Raw genomic sequence first — 23,530 nt, 5'->3', positions numbered from 1 at the left:
AAGGGCTTAAAGCAGGCCCAAAACTGTGCCAGGTGAGGCGGCCGCTAGTGTTTCCAACAATATCTGAGCAACCTTCAGACACTGGTGCTAATCCAAGAAGTAACAACACACAAAAATGGGAAGTGCTACTCTGGGTAGTATGCCCTCAAGCCCCATGCTCCGCCTGTGGCTCATACACCAGCCAAACAGAAAAGAGCCTGGTGGTATCCCAGGCCAGGAACATGCCTGGCAACCTCCTGCCTCAGACTAAGATCAAGATGGGGCCACTGCTACAGCCTCACACTGGATACCTCAGCTCCAGAGCAGCTCACTTCCACCTGAGCTGGCTCTAGATGAATCACCCTAGGCCCAGCCACGTGCCCCAAGGGACACCAGAGGTAGGCCGATAAAGAAATGAGATGACAATACTAGGATGAGAAGCACATAGCGAATACATTTTCCTGGCCAGTTTGTCAGCTCTGAGATCCAGGTGCTGCTGTCATACCCTGCCAGGTCCTCCCGCCATGCACGAGGCTTCAGAAGCCTCTGACTTGAGGGAAAGGACTGCCACAAACCTGAGTCCACTCGGTAGACGACTTACTTATTGAAGAGATGATTGTCCACCTTGATCTTGCTGTAGGCTTTGAAGTCATCTGGCATTAGCATGACAGGAACAGGAACATTGCTCAGCTCATTGATCTGAAAAGCAAGGAGAACGTAAGGCTCTCAGCCAGGAGGCCACCTGCCTCGGAGACACTAAACTACAATGTGGATGTCACAATCTCGCTTAAAGCATGTCCAAGTTTCCCTCTCTTTGTTTTTTTGAAACAAAAGCACGTCGATGGGCAACAAGAGTGAGACTCTGTCTCAAAATAAAAAAAAAATTAAACACATTAGCCAGGCATAGTGGTGTACACCTATTGTCCTAGCTACTCAGGAGGCTGAGGTGGGAGGATTGCTTGAGGCCAGGAGTTTGAGGCTGCAGTGAGCTATGATTGCACCACTGCACTGCGCTCTAGCCTGGGCAAGAGTGAGATCGTGTCTCAAAAGAGAAAATAAAATAAAGCAAGGCCAGTTCCTGATGTCAAGTCCTGCCATACACTAAACTGGGGGAGATGGGGCAGGATGCCTTTCCTCTACTGCAAACAAACCTTCTGTCTTTCATCCCTTCAGGGAGCTGGATCCTGGACAGACAGCTGGCTTTCCATTGGTGCAGAGATGAGGGCAGGTCCTGCCCTTCCCCACATCGAGTTTAGCCAATTAGTGGTCTAATTAACCACAGATGTCCTCTCCCATCACAGCAAAGTATCTGACATTTGACCCTCAACCCAGTTGCCACTAATGCATTCAGGATTTACAGAGGAAACCTTAGTCCCGACTTAATGGACTGGGGGGAGGGGCACAGCCTTGTGTCTCCCAGACACTTTCCTTGCAAATCCTATTATCTCAATGAGGCCCCAGGTGGCAGTGAGGGGATAACCTAGAGTCACTAGAACTCCTCCAGGAGCATAAATGGGGGAAATGGCATTTAATTGGCTGCCCCTTTTATGTTCCAAACGTTTTTTATTTAGAAATGTCAGAGAATGGAGGAAGTTCAAGTTAATGCAGTAACTGGGCTAGGGAACCATACCTTCCTAGAGTTGGGAAAAAACCCAATTTACTCAAGGAGAAATGAAGGAAGCCATAGGAATGCATGCGTTTGGAGAGGGGTGCTGGGGGCGGGGTAGTTTATAAGTTGACAGTGGAGCAGAGACTCAGTAAACTGCTGGCAAAAACTGGCATAGACACAAGAGTGTATCCTGTATGATCCCATTTATATGAAATTCTACAACAGGTATCCATAATGAAAGAAATGAGATGAGTTGCCTGGCCAGGGGGCGGGGGTTGCTGAGTGTAAAGGGACATGAAAAGTATGATTCTACAGTGACAGAAATGTTTTATATGTTGTTTGGGGTGATGGTTACATGAGTATACATATTTGCTGAAATTCATCAAATTATATACTTAAAATACTCACGCTTATTATACATAAATTATTCCTTAATAAAGTTGATTTTTAAATTTCCAGTATCCAGCTCTGTGATACCCTTCATTGGCTAAATCCTCTCAATAGCCAAAAAAATCCCAGAGTCATGCCAGTTCCCATTCCAGGGGGTGCTCACAAGAGAATGTGATTGTTAAATCTGTGCCTAGAGGAAACCATTCCACTTCCTTGTTTTTCTGCCAACAGAAACAATTCGTGGTGGCTGCCCATTTCCTTTTTCCTGGCATACCAAGCCTGGCTCTGAGACTTAAAGGGAAAACAGAGACAAAGAGTTCAGTGCTCGGCTGAGTGCGGTGGCTCACGCCTGTAATCCCAACACTTTGGGAGGTCGAGGTGGGTGGATCATGAGGTCAGGAGATCGAGACAATCCTGGCTAACATGGCAAAACCCCGTCTCTACTAAAAATACAAAAAATTAGCCGGGTGTGGTGACGGGCGCCTGTAGTCCCAGCTACTCGGGAGGCTGAGGCAGGAGAATGGCGTGAACCCAGGAGGCGGAGCTTGCAGGGAGCCGAGATTGTGCCACTGCACTCCAGCCTGGGCGACAGAGCGAGACTCCATCTCAAAAAAAAAAAAAAAAAAAAAAAAAAAAGTTCAAGGCTCTTATGCAGTTCTGCCTTTTCTGGCTCATACCTCCATGATAGAAGAACATCCCATTGGCTCAGAGAGTATGCTTGTAGAGCAAAAAGTTAAAGTGCCTGCTACAAATTGATTCTGGGTTAGTCTAAGATCCAGACTTGCTGCCAAGGCCAGGACATGACACTGGGGGAACTAAAAGAGACTAAAACACTAGCTTGAGAGGAATCAATTGCCTCTTAGCCAAGATAAGTTATTCTAACAGGAACTATTCAGGAATGTTCTATTTATTAATTCTCTAAGTCTTGTTCTCACTTCATCTCTATTCTTGATTATATATCCCAATAGCAGGAAATGTTCTTTTTTTTTCCTTCCGAGACAGAGTCTCACTCTGTTGCCCAGACTGCAGTGCAGAGGTGTGATCTTGATTCACCGCAACCTCTGCCACAAGGGCTCAAGCGATCCTCCTGCCTCAGCCTCCCAAGCAACTGGGATTACAAGCAGGCGCCACCATGCCTGGCTAACTTTTGTATTTTTAGTAGAGACATGTTAGCTAGCCTGGTCTCGAATCCCTGACCTCAAGTAATCCACCTGCCTTGGCCTCCCAAAGTGCTGGGATTACAAGCATGAGCCACTGTGCCCAGTCTAGGAATTTTATTTTATTTTTTTTTGAGACCGAGTCTCACTCTGTTGCCCAGGCTGGAGTGCAGTGACAGAATCTCGGTTCACTGCAACCTCTGCCTCGTGGGTTAAAGTGATTCTCCTGCCTCAGTCTCCTGAGTAGCTGGGATTACAGGCACATGTCACCACACCCTGCTAATTTTTGTCTTTTTAGTAGAGACGGGGTTTCACCATGTCAGTCAGGCTGGTCTCGAACTCCTGACCTCGTGATCCGCCCACCTCAGCCTCCCAAAGTGCTGGGATGACAGACGCAAGCCACCGTGCCTGGCTCAGCCTAGGAAATTTTTAACTCAGCTAATATTGGTGCATAATCCATATCTCAACTAGGGGAGACTTACCCCTCATTTCTACTAGGCCACATGTAGATGATTCACTGTAGGGATTAGCCATATTATTATTATTTTAGTTGTGTGAAATTTTATATCCCAGAGTTCTATTCCATTTCAGTTGAACAGTTCCTATTGAAATATCTACTACGTGCTTCATTCTGTTAGGTGAGTGTGTGGGCGAAGGAAAACACAAGGGGAGAAAGTATTGTACACGCAAAAGAAACAGGAGGCTTATAATCTCATCAGGGATATGAGAAAATCCCCTGACACAACTCAAAGTCAAAGCAGTATACAATTAAGTGAGAATCCAGGGTTACAGACATCAAGAACAGCAGAGGCTCAGAGAAGGATGAGGCTAGCATGGTCAGAGGGTCAGGCTCCCAGTCCTCATACATCAGGCCAGAAATAAGGCACCTAATGCCTCTCCTGGTATTGCACCAAGAGCACTTGACATTGGAAGAATCTACAAGATCATGTTACACTCCTGCTTAGAAATCTTCCATGGCTCATCATCAACCTCAGGGTAAAGTTTTAACTGCTTAGCCTGGCATTCAAGGTCTTTCCTAATCTGGCTCAGACTGCCAATTTTTTTTTTTTTTGAGACGGAGTCTCGCTCTGTTGCCCAGGCTGGAGTGCAGTGGTCGGATCTCAGCTCACTGCAAGCTCCGCCTCCCGGGTTTACGCCATTCTCCTGCCTCAGCCTCCTGAGTAGCTGGGACTACAGGTGCCCGCCACCTCGCCCGGCTAGTTTTTTGTATTTTTTAGTAGAGACGGGGTTTCACCGTGTTAGCCAGGATGGTCTTGATCTCCTGACCTCGTGATCCGCCCGTCTTGGCCTCCCAAAGTGCTGGGATTACAGGCGTGAGCCACTGCACCCGGCCTTTTTTTTTTTTTTTTTTTTTTTTTTTTTGAGATAGAGCTTTGCTCTTGTTGCCCAGGCTAGAGTGCAGTGGCACGTTCACTGCAACCTCCACCTCCCACATTCAATCAACTCTCCTGCCTCAGCCTCCTGAGTAGCTAGGATTACAAGGCATGTGCCACCACCACGCCCGGCTAATTTTGTATTTTTAGTAGAGATGGGGTTTCTCCATGTTGGTCAGGCTTGAACTCACAACCTCCGGTGATCCACCTGCTTTGGTCTCCTAAAGGGCTGGGATTACAGGCGTGAGCTACCTCACCCAGCCAGACTGCCAAATTTCTATTCAATTTACTTCTACTCAGTGTATAAAGGCCCTTACTATATGCTAGGAGCTGGGGATACAAAAACAAAAAGACATCTCCAGAGCTGGGCGTGGTGGCTCATGCCTACAATCCCAGCACTTTGGGAGGCCAAAGCAGGTGGATTACCTGAGGCCAGGAGTTCAAGCCCAGCCTGGCCAATATGGTAAAACCCAGTCTCTACTAAAAATATAAAAATTAGTCGGGCATGGTGGCATGTGTCTGTAGTCCCAGCTACTCAGGAAGGTGAGGCAGGATTGCTTGAATCCGGGAGGCAGAGGTTGAAGTGAGGTGAGATTGTGCCACTGCACTCCAGCCTGGGTGACAGAACAAGACTCTGTCTCAAAAAAAAAAAAAAAGTAAGTATTGATTCTGCATGGGAGAGGGGGATGGTTGCTAGAGGAAGCTACAGAGAAACACACTTGAGTAAAGCCTAGGATGGAAGTTCTCCCAAAAATGAAAGGAAGGAAATCCCAGGCCGTAGGAAGTCAGAATCAAGCCTGAGCTGTGAAAGTACACTGCCCATTTTAGAAATGGTGAGTGCGTCTGCAGGGACGGTTCCGGGGATAGAAGGCAGCATCATAGGACAGAAATAATGAGTAGAGGGAGGTAATACAGAAAGACAGGTCATCAGTCTAGCACATTAATAAATATTATACAAATATTGTATTAATATTTATTATTGTATAATAAATAGAATAGATGCTTCTATTTATTGAATGCCTGTAAGTGGCCAGTGCTTTATATCATTATACATCACACATAAATCATATATATTCTATTCTAAGGTATTACTTGTAATACTTAACAGTCACGTAAAGTATTACTAATTTGACTATGCAAAAGAAGTTCAGAGAAAAGGGCACCTTTCTGAAAGTCACACAGACAGTATGTGCAGTCAGGATTTGATCCCAGGCCTGTCTGGTGCCAAAACCTGGGCTCTTTATGCTGTGCTGTGTAATCCTTCCTATGGCTGGCTACCTTGCCTAAGGTAGAATTTTCCCTTCCTTGTCTCTATCCTAATACCACTGCAAGGAAAGTGTGATGCCCACTTTACAGGATATGAAAAGCTCAGTGAAAAAAAATTATTGCTCCAAAGCATACTAGTAATAAGGGGCAGAGTCTGGGTTTGAACTTAAGTTTGTCCACAATATGATAAATTTGGACTTGACTATAAAGGCAATGGGACACTCTCTGGTTTAAGTCTGGGAAGTCACACAATCAGATGAGTGATACCGAAAGGTAATTCTGGGATAAAAATAAAGTACAGATTGGAAAAGGGAAAGGAAAAAAGCAGCAAGACCATTTATGGGGCCATTACAATAGTTCAGGTGACAGACAATAAAACAGGCAGTAGGAACAGAAGAAGGAACAAAGCTAAGAGGTTCATCCAAGAGCTGGCTAAATGACACTTCCTCTGGGAGAGCTTTTTTGTCTCACCCAGGTTGAATTACCTACTTCCGCCTCTGTGTATCTTTATGTTCTAAATATTACATGTACTTAAGTAATTACTTGTCTACATGTCTGGTTTCTCAACTAGTCTGTGAGTCCCTTGAAGGAAGAGACTCTATCTTACCCATTTGTGTGTCCCCTGCACAATGACTGGCACATAGTAGTTGTTTGGAGGAATGTGTGGATAGGAGAAAGGAGGGAGTTGAGGACTGAAGGATGGCTAACAGTGGGATAAAGGAAGAAAAGAAAACAGCAAGACTGGTATGCCTGTGCCATAAGGCGCATGGTCTGGAGGATGGGCTAGGTTAAGGTGAGCTACTGAAGCTATGATCAGACTGTAGAGAGTCTTAAATGCCAGGGAGAGAAGAATAAACTTTATCTGGTAAATAAAAGGAGTGTAATACCAAAGGTTTTGAAGCACAGAAGCTCCTAAAGCAATGTTTTAGAAGGATGTGCCTTTCCTTTTCTATCATTAGCACACTGGGCCAGACTCCTTCCCCTCCAGGAGAAGTGCACTTGTGGAATGCCAACTCATTCGAATACCATGCTAAATACAACTTAATAGGAAGGGTAAGTCTGTTGTATCTCAGGTCACTTAAGTGGTTTTTGGAATATCCACATGATTAATTCCATGAGCCATCAGCATAAATGATGAGAGGGCTAATCAAGCTCAGTGAGAAACAATTCAAGAGCAATGAGTTGGCCAGGTGCAGTGGCTCATGCCTGTAATCCCAGCACTTTGGGAGGCCGAAGCAGGCGGATCATGAGGTCAGGAGATAGAGACCATCATGGCTAACACAGTGAAACCCCATCTCTACTATAAAAAATACCAAAAAAATTAGCCAGGCGTGATGGCGGGCGCCTGTAGTCCCAGCTACTGGAGAGGCTGAGGTAGGAGAATGGCGTGAACCTATGAGGCGGAGCTTGCAATGAGTTGAGTTCGCACCACTGCATTCCAGCCTAGGCAACAGAGCGAGACTCTGTCTTAAAAAAAAAAAAAAAAAAGAGCTCCCAGCACTTTGGGAGGCCGAGACGGGCGGATCACGAGGTCAGGAGATCGAGACCATCCTGGCTAACATGGTAAAACCCCGTCTCTACTAAAAAATACAAAAAACTAGCCGGGCGAGGTGGCGGGCGCCTGTAATCCCAGCTACTTGGGAGGCCGAGGCAGGAGAATGGCGTGAACCCGGGAGGCGGAGCTTGCAGTGAGCTGAGATCCGGCCACTGCACTCCAGCCTGGGCGACAGAGCGAGACTCCGTCTCAAAAAAAAAAAAAAAGAGCAATGAGTTCACTTTATGCTGATCTACTGGAGATGAAAATTCCTTTATTGATTGATTGACTGACTGATTGAGACAGCATCTCACTTCCATAAGACAGACAGGAGGGCAGTGGTGCCATGTCAGCTCACTGCAGCCTCAACTTCCTGAGATCAGGTGATTCTCCTATCTCAGCCTCCCAAGTAGATGGGACTATAGGTGTGCCACCATACCCAGCTAATTTTTTGTATTTCTAGTAGTGACAAGGTTTCACCATGTTGCCCAGGCTGGTTTCAAAGCCCTGAACTCAAGCAATCCACCCACCTCAGTCTCCCAAAGTGCCAGATATGATTCTGTTGTACATATATAACAGAATACTATTCAGCCTTTAAAAAAAGGAGAAAATTCTGCAATATGCAACATGGAGATGAAAATTCAGCAGCTAGTTCTAGTCTGGTGAACTTCTGTGTCCAGAAGCCTCCACTTCCCTGTGTGACCTTCATAGGAATTATTACCCAGGAGGCCTGGACTAGGCATGCAGGTTTCCTGACGTGTTCCATTCCTCTGCTGTCAGTTTAGCAGTGGGCTGGCCACCACCAGCAATCACTTCTTACCTGCCACTATCAGAAAACATGACATGCTAGAAATACACTCACAGGCCCGAGGAGGTCCAAAGCAAGAACTGCGACTCCAGAGAAGAAGAGAGGGCCACAGGAGCCAATAAATCTACCTGTGTTTACTCCTCCTTTCCACATCTTGCTTTCTTCTTCTCCCGCTATTTGAGTCCCACTGTTCCCTGTGAAGTGGGAAGGCCTGCTAAAAGAAACTTCATTCAAAGGCCTGAGCAGGAATGTTCTCTAAAGATTTTTTTTTGAAACGGAGTCTTGCTCTGTTGTCCAGGCTGGAGTGCAATGGCACAATCTCTGCTCACTGCAACCTCCGTCTCCTGGGTTCAAGCCATTATCCTGCCTCAGCCTCCTGGGTAGCTGGGATTACAGGCGCACGCCACCACACCTGGCAAATTTTTGTATTTTTAGTAGAGACAGGGTTTTGCCATGTTGGCCAGGCTGGTGTCAAACTCCTGACCTCAAGTGATCCACCCTACTTGGCCCCCCAAAGTGGTGGGATCACAGGCGTAAGCCACTGCTTCCTGCCTTCTCCGAAGAATTTTTTTTTTTTTTTTTGAGATGGACTTTTGCTCATCACCCAGGCTGGAGTGCAATGGCGCAATCTTGGCTCACTGCAACCTCCGTCTCCCGGGTTCAAGCAATTTTCCTGGCTCAGCCTCCCGAGTAGCTGAGATTACAGACATGCGCCACCATGCCCGGCTAATTTCTGTAGTTTTAGTAGAGACAGGCTTTCACCATGTTGGCAAGGCTGGTCTTGAACTCCTGACCTCAAGTGATCTGCCTGCCTTGGCCTCCCAAAGTGCTAGGATTACAGGCATGCGCCACCACGCCAGGCCCCTCTTAAGATTTTTAAAGCAGTAGGGCAAGAGAAAAAGACAGGTAAAGGAGGTCAGTGGCTCATGCCTGTAATCCTAGCACTTTGGAAGACCGAAGCAGGCAAATCACTTAAGCCCAGGAGTTCAAGACCAGCCACCAGCCTGGGCAACATGGCAAAACCCCGACTCTTCAAAAACTACAAAAATTAGTCAGGTGTGGTGGCATGTGCCTGTAGTCCCAGCTACTCGGGTGGCTAAGGCAGGAGAATCACCTGAGCCTGGGGAGGTAGAGGCTTCACTGAGCCGTGATTGTGCCACTGCACTTCAGCCTGGGCGAGAGTGCGAGACTCTGGCTCAAAAAAAAAAAAAAAAAGAAAGAAAGAAAATGTATGGACAGAACAGAACTGGGGTGGAATGTAGGAGTGAAATTGAGCAGACTAAAGAATGAATCTAGCCGGGCGCGGTAGCTCATGCCTGTAATCCCAGCACTTTGGGAGGCCGAGACGGGCGGATCATGAGGTCAGGAGATCAAGACCATCCTGGCTGACATGGTGAAACCCCGTCTCTACTAAAAAAATACAAAAATTAGCCGGGCGCGGTGGCGGGCACCTGTAGTCCCAGCTACACGGGAGGCTGAGGCAGGAGAATGGCATGAACCCGGGAGGCGGAGCTTGCAGTGAGTGGAGATCGCGCCACTGCACTCCAGCCTGGGTGACAGAGCGAGACTCCGTCTCAAAAAAAAAAAAAAAAAAAAAAGAATAAATCTGTCCCTCACACCATACCCAAAAGTGAACTCAAAAATGGATTACAGACTTAAATGTAAAAGCTAAAACTATATATACTCCAGCACTATTCACAAGAACTAAGATGTGAAAACAAATCCATCAGCAGACGATAAAGAAAATGTGGTATACATATACAACAGAATACTATTCAGCCTTAATAAAAGAAGGAAATTCTGCAATATGCAACATGGACGAACCTTGAGGACATTATGCTAAGTGAGATCAGCTAGTCACAGAAAGACATATATTGCATGATTCTCCTTATATCAGGTTTCAAAATAGTCAAATTCACAGAAACAAAGAGTGGAATGGTGGTTGCCAGGGGCTGGGGACATGGGGAAATGCGGAGTTAATCAGTAGGCATAAAGTTTCAGTCAAGCGAGATGAATGTGCTCTAGATAGAGAGCTGCGCTATGACACTGCTCCCATGGTCATCGATAACATAATTGTACACTTAAAATTTTGTTAAGAGAGTAGATCTATGTTAAATGTTCTGACCACAATAAAATTAAAAAAAAAAAAAAAAAAAAGAAAGAGCTAAAACTCTAGTTGGGAGGACTACTTGAGGCCAGAAATTTGAGAATAAAACAAAGGAGAAAATCTTCATGACCTTGGGTTAGGCAACGTCTTCTTAGATATAACACCAAAAGCACACACAACAAAAAAACAGATAAATTGGACTTTATTAAAGTTAAAAACTTGAACTTCAAAAGATACCATAAGAAAAATGAAAAAGGCAGGTCAGGTGCAGTGGCTCATGCCTGTAATCCCACCACTTTGGGAGGCCGAGGCAGGGGGACTGCTTGAGGCCAGGAGTTCGAGACCAGTCTGGCCAACATGGCAAAACCCCATCTCTACTAAAAATACAAAAATTAGCCTGGTGTGGTGGCGGGTCCCTGCAATCCCAGCTACTCAGAAGGCTGAGGCAGGAGAATTGCTTGAACCTGGGAAGCCGAGGTTGCAGTGAGCCAAGATTGCGCCACTGCACTTCAGCCAGGGCGACAGAGCAAAAACTCTATCTCAAAAAAAAAAAAAAAAGAAAAATGAAAAAGACAACTCAATGAATGGGATAAAATATTTGCAAATCATATATATGATAAGGGACCTGTATCTAGAATATAAAAGGAATTCTTATAATGCAATAAGAAGAAGACAACCCAATTTAATAATGGGCAAAAATATTTTTGTAAATGGGCAAAGAATTTAATAGACAATTTCCAAAGAAAAGATACCAGTGAAGGCTGGGGATGGTGGCTCATGCCTGTAATCCCAGTCCTTTTGGAGGCCAAGGCAAGAGGACCACTTGAGGCCAGGAGTTCAGGACCAGCCTGGGCAACAAAGTGAGACCCTGTCTCTACAACAACAACAAAAAGAAAACATACAGGCCGGGCAGGGCGGCGCACAACTGTAATCCCAGCACTCCGGGAAGCCAAGGCAGGTGGATCACCTGAGGTCAGTAGTTTGAGACCAGCCTGGCCAACATGGTGAAACCCCGTATCTGCTAAGAATACACAAGTTAGCTGGGCGTGGTGGCGGGCACCTGTAATCCCAGGTACTCAAGAGGCTGAGGCAGGAGAATCGCTTGAACCCAGGAGGCGGAGGTTACAGTGAACCGAGATCGTGGCACTAAACTCCAGCCTGGGTGACAGAGCAAGACTGTCTCAAGGAAAAAAACAAAGAAAAGAATATGTATAAATAGCCAATAAGTACATGAAAAGATGCTCAACATCATTAGCTATTACAGAAATGCCAATCAAAGTCACAATGAGGCTGGGTGCAGTGACTCATGCCTGTAATCCCAGCACTTTGGGAGGCTGAGGCAGGTGGATCACCTGAGGTCAGGAGTTTGAGAGCAGCCTGGCCAACGTGGTGAAACCTCGTCTCTACTAAAATACAAAAATTAGCCGGGCATGGTGGCAGGCGCCTGTAATCCCAGCTACTGAGGAGGCTGAAGCAGGAGAATTGCTTAAACCCAGGAGGCGGAGGTTGCGGTGAGCCGAGATCGCACTACTGCACTCCAGCCTAGGCGACAGAGTGAGACTGTCTCGAAAAAAAAAAAAAAAATTACAATGTGATACCAATTCACACCCAACAGAATGACTTTAATGTCTTTAAAAAGACAATAACAAGTGTTGACAAGGATGCAGAGATACCGGAAATCTTATACACTGCTGGTAGACATGTAAAATGGTACAGCCACTTTAGAGAACAGTTTGACAGATTCTCAAATGGTTAAATACAGAATTACCATCAACTGCTCCTGCTCCTCTGATCTCCATGGTAAGGCTTCACACATACCTGGTTCTTAAAATGGCCAACAAGTATCAAGCCAGGTCTACCTCCCATGGTCTCCATGCTCCTCTCTGAGGCCATCTCTTCCCTAATTCCAAACCCTCGGAACTGTATTTCATCCACTAAAACACTGGTTTTCGCTCTTCACTAGTTCTTTCCTGACAGGTGCAAAGCCTTCTGATTTTTCTCCTTGTTTCCTACACATTCTTCCTCCACAAAATCCATGGGCTCTCGTCCATGAGAGCAGCTCCTGTGATAACACCAAGTTCAAAGTCCTCTCTTTTTCCACCTAGAAGTAAACCATCGCCTCATGAAAGGGTAACTAACTTTTGCTGTAAAGACATATCCATCAGGCCGGGCGCAGTGGCTCAAGCCTGTAATCCCAGCACTTTGGGAGGCCGAGACGGGCGGATCACGAGGTCAGGAGATCGAGACCATCCTGGCTAACACGGTGAAACTCCGTCTCTACTAAAAATAATACAAAAAACTAGCCGGGCGAGGTGGCGGGCACCTGTAGTCCCAGCTACTCGGGAGGCTGAGGCAGGAGAATGGCGGGAACCCGGGAGGCGGAGCTTGCAGTGAGCTGAGATCCGGCCACTGCACTCCAGCCTGGGTGACAGAGCGAGACTCCGTCTCAAAAAAAAAAAAAAAAAAAAAAAGACATATCCATCGTTCCTATCTGATACACCATTAGCCACAGACTACTAGCATGCCTAAACAGGTGAGAAACTAAAGAAAAGGCAGTATCTGAAATCTCAGATGACAAAATGTTACAAAGTAGGCTTTTCTTGAAGGGAGGAAATCTCCAAAAAAGTGCAGCAGTCCACCGACGGCAATGTGGTCCTGATCCCTTAGACAAGTGCAAGATTACACTCTTCTTCTAGGCAGATGTCTCCAGTTTCCAAATGGTGACACTGAAGTTCTAGACCTTACTGCAGACCAGGATGAAGCAGTAAAACTTAGGACTAACTGGCCTCTGAAGCGTAGCCTGTCCAGGGCAGTGGTGGGAAGTTCCCATGAGGTGCCTGTTCATTATGTCCAGCAGCACAGATCTTGCTTAAAGTCAATGCCCTTCCAACTAGCCCCTCAAACAAACTTTCAACTTAAAGTTAGAAAAGAAAAAAAGATGACCACTTTGTCCAAGAGAGTAAGACTCACAGATACCTAACCATCAGCTATTGAGAAGCTTCATATCCACATCTGGACAGACTCATGCCTGCCTATCGGAACACCATGCATCACACACACTCCCAGGACCTGACATGCATAGGCACATAACCCAGAGCATACACTCACCTTCTCTAACCAGACTGTAACTTCCCATCTATCCTGAGACTTGGCTGAGAGAGACGAAAAGCAACAGGAGGCAAAGAAAACAAGACCAGCCACTCAGGCACCACCCTTGGCTGATACAGTCCCATGGTGCTAGACAATGAGCGGCATCTCTTGCTGTGACCACAGGCAAGCTAATCCTCCACCTGAGGCCTCCTTTTCTTCATGTGTAAAATAAGGGACTCGAGGTTCCTTTGGCTAGCTGTAATACTCCGGACTCTCAGGCCTCTACCAGTTCTCTACAGACGGGTTGCTTTCTGTGAGAAACAGAACTGGCAAAGAGAGGCCTGGTAGAGTGAGAAGCAGGATGCAGAACAAAATCAAGGAGTGACTTCCAGAAAGGGACATGGGGTTCATATTCTGATCACCCAGTTTCCCTAGAAATGCTGTCAGATAACCCCTGGGGCAGCAGGAAGACCGAGTACCAAACTGGGCTGGATTGTTGGCCCGAAGCAGCTCCTAGAGGTCTGGGCACTATACCACTGGTACTCCCTATCCTGGCAGGACCCTCACTAACATCAGAGATGACAGTGAAAACAGTAACCTGCCCAAGACCAAGAAACCACAAAGACCTCAATTTACACGTGCACTTTTCTAAATGACAGGTCAAGATCTAAAACCCTAGCTCAGATTACGGTTCATCCGTCTCCACCCAAAGGCACCTTCAGCTTCTCTGCCAAAGCAATGTAAAGTCTTGCTGGCCCTCTTTGTCATCACTTGGTCTTGTGAGCAATTTCAAGCACTCACAAGTGAACCTAAAGAACTGAAATCCACAGGAAACCCAAGCTTGATCCTCCTTATTCCAAAATTCTAGTTAGTGAAGTTGGTGTTTCGGGTCCTTTCACTTCCTTTGCTCATTCCTAGTGTGGGGAGTCATAAAGAAATGGTCAGAAGGCAAAGAGCAAGTGGTTGGAAAAGGGAGAAGAAAAACCCTGAACAAACACCATATAAACAGTCTTCCAGCTCAAACACTGTCAGCATCCAACTTCCTGGCAGGGGCTGTTGAACAATCTCAAAGCACCCTAAGGACCCAGGGGACCGATCTCTCCTATCTAGGGCCATAATCACTATGCATCATCCCACCCTTGCAGCCACACAACAGATAAGTCAACATCTCTGAAATGATCACCTTCAAAAACTATGGGAAGTCATATTATTTCTACTATGAATAGTCCCTCCTTATAACCAGGCATCCTCTTCTCTCAAATCGTTAATGGCCATTCTCTCTTCTCCCTAACCCGGAGACAACTGGGTAAAGTGTCTGCTTCAAGGAAGCCTAAGCTTCTCCAGTTCATACATCTTGTTTAAGAGAAAAAAAAAAGGAAACCCAGGGTGGAGTTCTACATTCAAGGGTAAGGAGGCCTGGAGGATAGCAAAATTTGAGCAGCCACAACAAACGATCAGAAAGAGAGGGCTATTTGGGCAGACTCTTTCTGGGGTCTGACAGAGGGCTACTTGACAGAGCTGGCAGCCGGCTATAAGGAACAAGGAGGAAATATACATGTAACAAATAGGGTGAGGGGGGAAGAGGAGAAGGTGCAGGGATGAAAGCGACTCCACTGCACCCAGGCCTTGTCTTTGCGCTCCAGGGCTGCCCCAAGCGAGCACGCCACACGCAGGAAGCCAGAGGGGCTGGAGGGAAGGGGAGGTGGCGACGGCAGACCACAGAGACACCAGGCCTCGCGTGGCGTGCGGGGAGTGCACACGGGGCCGAACGGCGTGCAAGGGTGGGGTGGGCGTGCAAGTGGCTTGGCGAAGGGTAGCAAGAGTCACCGGCAGGGCCTGGGGGGCAAGGGCCCAGGGCTGCGGGGGGCGTGGGAGCGCGCGGGACCGCGCTCAGAGGGACGCGCAGGAGCTGGTTACCGTGTGGTTCACCCCCCACATCAGGACGCTGAGGATCGGCTCGCTGGCCCGGAATAGCTTCACTTTCTGGCACACGAAATGCTTCTTCTTGGTCTTGGTCTTGCTGGCGCTGAGCGGCGCCACCGCCACCGCCGTGGTGCTGGTGCAGTTAGACGACATGCCCGGGGCGGCGGCGGCGGCGGCGGCGGCGAAAGGGGGGCGGTGGAGACAGCGCACAAGCCAGCGGCCTCAGGCCTCCCCCGGACCGATCCCCACCCCTGCTCCCTTACCGCACCATGGTCGCGCCCGTCCCGTTACCTCCCCACCCCGCCCCGGTGGTTCCGTCCGCCCCACGCCCCGCCCTCCCGCCCCGCCCCGGGGAGCCGGCCGGCCCGCTCCGCACCCCGCCCCCAGGCGGTTCAGCCGCCCTGCGGTCCCCTGGCCCCGTCCTCCCCGCCCGCGTGGTACGGCCCGTCCCGGGGAGGCAGCGGCCGCCCCGCCCGCCCCTCCTCCCCGGGCCTGACAGAAACCCTCCTGGCCTCTGAACGCCTCGGGGCCCCGCGCCGGAGCGGGAAGAGGAGGAGGCTGGGCAGGCGTCGCTGTGGACCGCGGGAGGGGCTCCCCGCCTGGGCCCCCCAACGCCAGGGTTTGGCTCTTTCCCTCAACCCGAATGCCAAGATGGCGGCGACGCCACCGCTCCGGAAAGGAAGGAGGGGCGGGAATGCGAGGAGGGCGGGACGTACCATGCCCACCCCGGGGGAGAGGAGGGACGCAGCCTAGGAAGTCCAGCCTGGAAAGCCAAGGAACGCCCCCTCGCTCCACCCAAGCGTGGATCTACCCACTCCTCTGGGTCCCGGGCGGGCTCCACCCGCGGGGCACGCCCCTTTCCGCCAGGGCCAATGAGAAGCAGGTCGGGAACACTGGTTTTTATGAATGGGCCCCGCGCCCACCCACCTGCTGCCTGGTCTCCCCGCAAAGGGTCCCACAGAGCTCAGAGACCGCCAGCACTTTCAGACACCTATCCCACTAATCATCTTACTCTGGCTCATTTCGTAAAATCTTTGAGTAAACTGCCCCACACTTTGTTACATAATTCTCGGATGAGGGATCTCCATATATTCGACACAAATCACAGGTCAACGTTGTTCTTTCTGTATGGAAATTCGTAAATACGGTACTCCACAGGTGGTCGCTCTTTAAACAGTTACAAAAATAAATGTGGCCTTTATTGCCAATTAGTAAAATAAACATCATTAACCCCGGCATAAGGAAGCATGATGAAGTGATTAAATGAAAAAACGTATGTTACATTCTCTAGGGAAAGATCGGGTTTCAAGCATTACAGTGCCTGGCATCATAAGTGTTCAAAAACAGAAATCCAAATACATTTTAAGCAGAATTAGGAATCAGCAGAACAAGGAAATCGCCCAGCTAATGTGCGGGTCAAGAGGGCCTAGGAGTTCATTGGTCAAATGAGGGCTTCTGGTGAAAGAATAGAGAAGGGAAAAGGAGTGAGATAGAAGAGTGGCCCCTTGAGGTTTTTTTTTTATTTTTTTAGTACCTGACTGAAAGAGACTAGCAAACAACTCCTGAAAATCTGTAATTGTAATCTTCATTTCTTACACGGTAAGAAATGAAGCTGTGAAATAAAAACCTTCCATTTTATTTTCCTTTAGGAGCCATGGAGCATATTGGCAATTTGGTTCTGACTCCTAAAATCATTTTACTATACGTTTACACTGCCTACATTGGAGACTGCAAGCAGTGGAAAAGAATAGATACTCCAGATCCTGTCGAAAAACCCAGGCTCCTCCAAAATCAGCCAGATTCAGAGAGAAAAACGAGCTGGCCTGCCTTGTTTTATTACTTGCCATCAAGGTTCAATGTGGTTCTATTACCCAGTAAAGTCACTGACCAAACAAGGTATTTTCACAAAGCTAACCTTTTTTAAAAGCATGTAAAATTATACATTTGTACATATACACATTACACTTTTACATCCAAAGATCAAATAGTTAACAGTTCATTTAGGGCTGTTTGTATTATTTGATTTTCCAGATTCTGTCACTCCCTTGGCTTTGACCTAACCTGACATCATTCTGTCACATTATCTTCTTTTTTTTTTTTTTTTTTTTTTTTTTTTGAGGCGGAGTCTCGCTCTGTCGCCCGGACTGGAGTGCAGTGGCCAGATCTCAGCTCACTGCAAGCTCCGCCTCCCGGGTTCACGCCATTCTCCTGCCTCAGCCTCCCGAGTAGCTGGGACTACAGGCGCCCGCCACCTCGCCCGGCTAGTTTTTGTATTTTTAGTAGAGACGGGGTTTCACCGTGTTAGCCAGGATGGTCTCGATCTCCTGACCTCGTGATCCGCCCGTCTCGGCCTCCCAAAGTGCTGGGATTACAGGCTTGAGCCACCGTGCCCGGCCTATCTTCTTTTTTTAAAAAAATTTTTTTTTTTTTTGAGACAAAGTCGCGCTCTGTTGCCCAGGCTGGAGTGCAGTGGCGCGAGCTCGGCTCACTGCAAGCTCTGCCTCCCGGGTTCACGCCATTCTCCTGCCTCAGCCTCCTGAGTAGCTGGTACTATAGGCGTCTGCCACCATGTCTAGCTAGTTTTTTGTATTTTTAGTAGAGATGGAGTTTCACCATGTTAGCCAGGATGGTCCTGATCTCCTGACCTCGTGATCCACCTGCCTCGACCTCCCAAAGTGCTGGGATTACAGGCGTGAGCCACCGTGCCCGGCAACATTATCTTCTGAATCAAGTAAACGTTCATTTGTCTCAGTAAGCATAATCTATCTGGGTGACACCAGAGAGGTTTCTGAAGGGGTCTGGTGTACACTGAGGCAGTGAAATAGATCTGTTGGCACAGGTAAGAAGGAAGCGGCATGATAAACATCACAACCCCAGGGAACAGCCTTCCAGAGCGGCATAAGCACTCCCACCAAGATGGTCCAGTGCCCACCCATTAAAGAGTCAAAACCCAAAGTTACTGAGTGTCGCACAAAGCAAGTCACAGTAGCTTGCAAAGGAAGCGAGCTGTTCCAGGACTCGATGGAGCAGGGTCACTTTGAACAGTGGTGGTTTGGTATCTGTGAAAGAAGTCATTCGAACTCTTATAAAGAGAATTAAGGGGTCAGCAGCTTCCCTGGCAAATGCAGGAAAACCAATAAGAGAGGGGACAGTTTTCATCTTTTCATAAAGTTCTTCTCCAGAGCTAGCGAAGTTCTCTGTAGAGAGTAGATATTCCGCTTCACCCGATCCTCCAGAGAGGAAGTAGATGCACTCTCCAGCTTCATGCGGCTAGGAAGAGAAGACAGGCAAATGGAAATCAAAAACATTTTCAATCGGTCAACTATTCTGGCAGTTTCAGAGGAAATGGGTTGTTAGCCATAGAGCAGCTGTAAAAACACAACCTCTTTTAAGCCCCCATAGATAACTTTTGAGTGAGTCCACCTGGAACCAAATGTTTTTAAACCAGTGTCCATGAGGGAAAATGTATCTATTTTGGAAAATAAGTCAAAGCCTCATTGGAAAAAGGCTTCCTGGGCCATGAGTTCTTATTTAAAAGGAAGGTCTAGGAATTTCAATGATTTAGAAAATACCAAATTCACTTTTCCTCCCCTCAAATGAAAAACATCCCACTGTGTGGTCAGACACGAGGAGCAGCAGCCAAGGTTACAATACCTGTAACTAGCAGCCTCGTTGCACAAGGCTGGGCTCCATGTGCAAACACAGAAACACTGGAACATGAACCACCTGCCAGCCTGCCATCTTAAGACCTTCCCCATGAAAGCCCCCGGCAGGAAGAAGATGCACTCACTGGATGAACTTCCCATCCCGGGAGTCCAGCTTCTCCAGCCTCTGCTCCCGTTCCTCATCTTTAGCGTGCCTCTTGAGGATGTTCAGTCTCTCCTCCTCCCGCCATTTGGCGTTTTCCATCATCTCTTGCCGTTTTCGCTCTAATTCCTCTGCGGAGAGTTTTCTGTTGAGCACAGAAACCATCCGATCAGGTCTCTCCCAGCAAAAAAAACAGAAGTAGCACAAGAAGCACAGAAGCCAGGTAGCACCCCAAGCTCTCCAGTTCACTGCTCTCTCCAAGTGCAAGGCCAGCCTGAGTTTCCTTCTAACATCCTGGTCAGGAAGTTTCATCCAAATTTCAAAGGCTTTTAGTAAAGTATTCCATAATCTCACTCAGTAATCTCTAGAGTGATTATTCTGAAACATGAAATATGAAATAAATTGGGAACTCATCAGGAACCTAAACCTGTAGCAGTTATATCCCAATGGTTTGCTCAACAATTTACCAAAGAACAGAAGTCTAGGTTATCCATGTAACTGTTAATATCTACCAGCTAACTACCCATTGGAGACTAGAAATTCATGACACAGCCCGTGAGTACACTACTTTAGGACTAAGCTAGAAGCCAGAAGTTGAAGGAATAACTTAAGTCTCAGAAAATAATAAATAGGGCCAGGCCTGGTGGCTCATGCCTATAATCCCAGCACTTTGGGAGGCCGAGGCAGGCAGATCACCTGATGTCAGGAGTTCGAGACCAGCCTGGCCAATGTGGGGAAACCCTGTTTCTACTAAAATTACAAAAATAAGCCAGGTGTGGTAGTGTGTACCTGTAATCCCAGCTACTTGGGAGACTGAGGCAGGAGAATCACTCGAACCTTGGAGGCAGAGGTTGCAGTGAGCCAAGATCGCACCACTGCACTCCAGCCTGGGCGACAGAGCGAGATTCTGTCTCAAAAAAAAAAAAAAAAACCCTCCAAACAAAAAACAATTTACTATTAAAAATCTGCTTCAGAGGCCGGGCGCGGTGGCTCACGCCTGTAATCCCAGCACTTTGGGAGGCCGAGGCGGGTGGATTACGAGGTCAGGAGATCGAGACCATCCTGGCTAACACAGTGACACCCCCGTCTCTACTAAAGAATACAAAAAATTAGCCGGGCGTAGTGGCGAGCGCCTATAGTCCCAGCTAGTCGGGAGGCTGAGGCAGGAGAATGGCATGAACCCAGGAGGCGGAGGTTGCAGTGAGCCGAGATGGCACCACTGCACTCCAGCCTGGGCGACAGAGCGAGACTCCATCTCAAAAAATAATAATAATAAATAAATAAATAAATCTGCTTCAGAGATAATAAATGAAAGATATTAGCGCATTCAAATGAGAGTAGGAGACCAAAAAAAAAAAAAAAAAAAAAAACGAAAACGACTGCCAGGCATAGTGGCTCTAGCCCGTAATCCCAGCACTTTGGGAGGCTTAGGCAGGACGATTGCTTGAGTCCAAGAGTTTGAGACCAGCCTAGGTAACAAAGTGAGACCTCCCATCTCTGCTAAAAAAAAAAAAAAAATTTTTTTTTAATTAGCTGGGCATGGTGGCATACCCTTGTACCCCCAACTAATTGGAAGGCTGAGGTAGGGGGATCAGTTGAACCCAGGAGTTTGAGGCTGCAGTGAGCCATGATCGCCCCAATGCACTCCAACCTAGGCAACAGAGTAAGACTTTGTAGGGAGAATAAAGAAGTTATCAAAGAAATAATACAAGAAGATTTCCTAGGACTCAAAGACATGGTTTAGATTGTAGGAAGCAAATACTGACACTAGGAAAAAATACACACATCATACAAGAAAGGAAATGTAACCTCCGTATTCTGCTTGGCTTAGGAATGAAAAGTATCAGTAAACAATATTTATATATCATACAAGTATGAATCCACATACTGATTGAACCAAAAATTCTGAAATAACCATACTGAAAAGATAGGGATAGAAGAAACATGGGACTAGGAGTGTATGAAAGCTCATTTACACTAAGAGATTATTTACTACACCAGTAAGAAAATATCTGGGCTGGGCATGGTGGCTCACGCCTGTAATCCTAGCACTTTGGGAGGCCAAGGCAGGCAGATCACAAGGTCAGGAAATCAAGACCATCCTGGCTAACACAGTGAAACCCCTGTCTCTACTAAAAATACAAAAAATTAACTGGGCGTGGTGGCGGGCACCTGTAGTCCCAGCTACTCGGGAGGCTGGGGCAGGAGAATGGCGTGAACCTGGGAGGTGGAGCTCGCAGTTAGCCAAGATCGCACCACTGCACTCCAGCCTGGGCAACAGAGTGACACTCCGTCTCAAAAAAATAAAATAAAATAAAAAAATAAAATAGTAAGAATATATCTAAGATCTGGCCGGGTGCGGTGGCTCACACCTGTAATCCTAACACTTTGGGAGACCAAGGCAGGTGGATTGCCTGAGCTCAGGAGTTCGAGACCAGCCTGAGCAACACGTTGAAACCCCATATATACTAAAAATACAAAAATTAGGGTCAGGTGCTGTGGCTCATGCCTGTAAACCCAACACTTCGGGAGGCCGCAGCGGGCAGATCACCTGATGTCAAGAGTTCAAGACCAGCCTGACCAATATGGTAAAACCTCGTCTCTACTAAAAAATACAAAAATTAGCTGGGCGTGGTGGCATGTGCCTGTAGTCCCAGCTACTCAAGAGGCTGAGGCAGGAGAATCGCTGGAACCCAGGAGGCAGAGGTTGCAGTGAGCCAAGATCATGCCACTGCACTGCAGCCTGGGCAATAGAGCGAGACTCCATCTCAAAAAAAAAGGCTGGGCATGGTGGCTCATGCCTGTAATCCCAGCACTCTGGGAGGCCAAGGCAGGCAGATCACCTGAGGTTGGGAGTTCGAGACCAGCCTGACCAACATGGAGAAAGCCCGTCTCTACTAAAAATACAAAACTTAGCTGGGCGTGGTGGCCCATGCCTGTAATCCCAGCTACTTAGGAGGCTGAGGCGGGAGAATCACTTGGGCCCAGGAGGCAGAGGATGTGGTGAGCCGAGATTGGGTCATTGTACTCCAGCGTCAGCAACAAGAGTGAAACTCCATCTCAAAAAAAAAAAACAAAAAAATAGCTGGGCATGGCACTGTGCGCCTGTAGTGCCAGCTACTAGGGAGGCTGGGACAGAAGAATCACTTGAACCCAGGAGGCAGAAGTTGTAGTGAGCCAAGATTGTAGCACTGCACCACTCCAGCCTGGGAGATAGAGCGAGATGCTGTCTCAAAAAAAAAAAGAAAAGAAAAGAAAAAAGAAATATCTAGTATCTAAAATTGATGGATGAAGAGGCAGCAACATATTTGTATTTTTAGGAATACGTAGTATGAAAAGAAACTACTGAAAAAGCTGAAAGTAGTTGCCTCTGGGTAGCATCACTGAAAGTGGGATCAGGCAGGGCAAAGAACTAGCTTTTGTTTTTTTAAATGTTTTTAAAATAATTTTTTGTAGAGATAGTGTCTTACTATGTTGCTCAGACTGGTCTGGAACTCCTGGCCTCAAGTGATCCTCCTGCCTTGGCCTCTCAAACTGCTGGGATTACAGGTATGAGCCACCACACCCAGCAAGAATAATTGAGGGTTTTTTTTTTTTTTGTAATTTAAGAGACAGGGTCTTGCTCTATCACCCAAGCAAAACTGCAGTGGCTTGATCATAGCTCACTGCAACCTTAATCCCTTGACCTTAAATGATCCTCCTTGCCTTAGCCTCCCAAAGTGCTGGGATTACAAGCATGGACCGCTGTGTCTGGCTTGGTTTTCGTTAAGATTGTTTTTTTTCTTTTTTTTGGAGACGACGTCGCCTGGGCTGGTGTGCAGTGGTGCGATCTCGGCTCGCTGTAACCTCCGATACCTGGGTTCAAGCAATTCTCCTGTCTCAGCCTCCCAAATAGCTGGGATTACAGGCATGCGCCACCATGACCAACTAATTTTATATTTTTAGTAGAGATGGGGTTTCACCATGTTGGTCAGGATGATCTCGAACTCCCGACCTCAGGTGATCCACCCGCCTCAGCCTCCCAAACTGCTGGGATGACAGGCGTGAGCCACCGCGCCCGGCCTTACCTTGTCCTTTCAATGTGCCCCACATGGCTAGAGGTAGGGGACGCAGACCCTTACAGGCTGACAAGATAAATAAAAGTTGGTTTGTCGAAAAGGTAATGATGGATTATCCATTTGCCCTGGTTTGGACCCCTACTAGATTCAGGCCTGCAGAATGTGAAGTTAATCAACTAGGCTCCTGACTCACCTGGTATATCCAGGAGCATGTCGCCTTTGGTAGACCTCTTTTTTAGGTGATGGGCTCCTAGTTTGGCCTGTCTCTCTCCTATTCACCTTAGAGTTGTGCCTGTAACAGACACAGAGAGGAAAAAGCCTTTTTAATCCAGGGGCTTACATTGAATCTCTCAAACAATGCAAGATGAGCTAATGGTCTTAGAGGTATAATCTAAGCAGAGGGCACAA

The 23,530-nt window shown here is 47.4% G+C and overlaps 2 protein-coding genes across 4 annotated transcripts in view; both read right to left on the bottom strand.

Moving 5' to 3' along the window:
• Positions 1–16,026, bottom strand: part of PIP4K2B (phosphatidylinositol-5-phosphate 4-kinase type 2 beta) — a 37,001-nt gene extending 20,975 nt beyond the window's left edge. For 2 of the 3 annotated variants that reach the window (XM_010379336.2, XM_030922751.1), the window contains exons 1-2: positions 15,252–15,949; positions 581–678 (exon numbers count right to left, since the gene is read on the bottom strand). In XM_010379336.2, the coding sequence (XP_010377638.1) occupies positions 581–678; positions 15,252–15,410 (257 nt within the window). In that variant the 5' untranslated portion in view covers positions 15,411–15,949. Of the gene's footprint in view, positions 1–580; positions 679–15,251; positions 15,950–15,973 lie in introns of those variants that run through there. The other variant, XM_030922752.1, reaches the window with a different exon arrangement.
• Positions 16,027–17,855: 1,829 nt separating this feature from the next.
• The window catches only part of CWC25 (CWC25 spliceosome associated protein homolog), a 31,271-nt gene continuing 25,596 nt past the window's right edge, over positions 17,856–23,530 (bottom strand). Inside the window, exons 8-10 of the mRNA XM_010379335.2 lie at positions 23,316–23,414; positions 19,048–19,209; positions 17,856–18,527 (exon numbers count right to left, since the gene is read on the bottom strand). Of these exons, the coding sequence (XP_010377637.1) occupies positions 18,413–18,527; positions 19,048–19,209; positions 23,316–23,414 (376 nt within the window). The 3' untranslated portion in view covers positions 17,856–18,412. The remainder of the gene's footprint in view (positions 18,528–19,047; positions 19,210–23,315; positions 23,415–23,530) is intronic.

The sequence above is a fragment of the Rhinopithecus roxellana genome, chromosome 19 (assembly GCF_007565055.1).
Source record: "Rhinopithecus roxellana isolate Shanxi Qingling chromosome 19, ASM756505v1, whole genome shotgun sequence".
Taxonomy (NCBI): Eukaryota; Metazoa; Chordata; class Mammalia; order Primates; family Cercopithecidae; genus Rhinopithecus; species Rhinopithecus roxellana.
The sequence above is the reverse complement of the archived record's forward strand: the minus strand, read 5'-3'. Positions and strand labels throughout refer to the sequence as shown.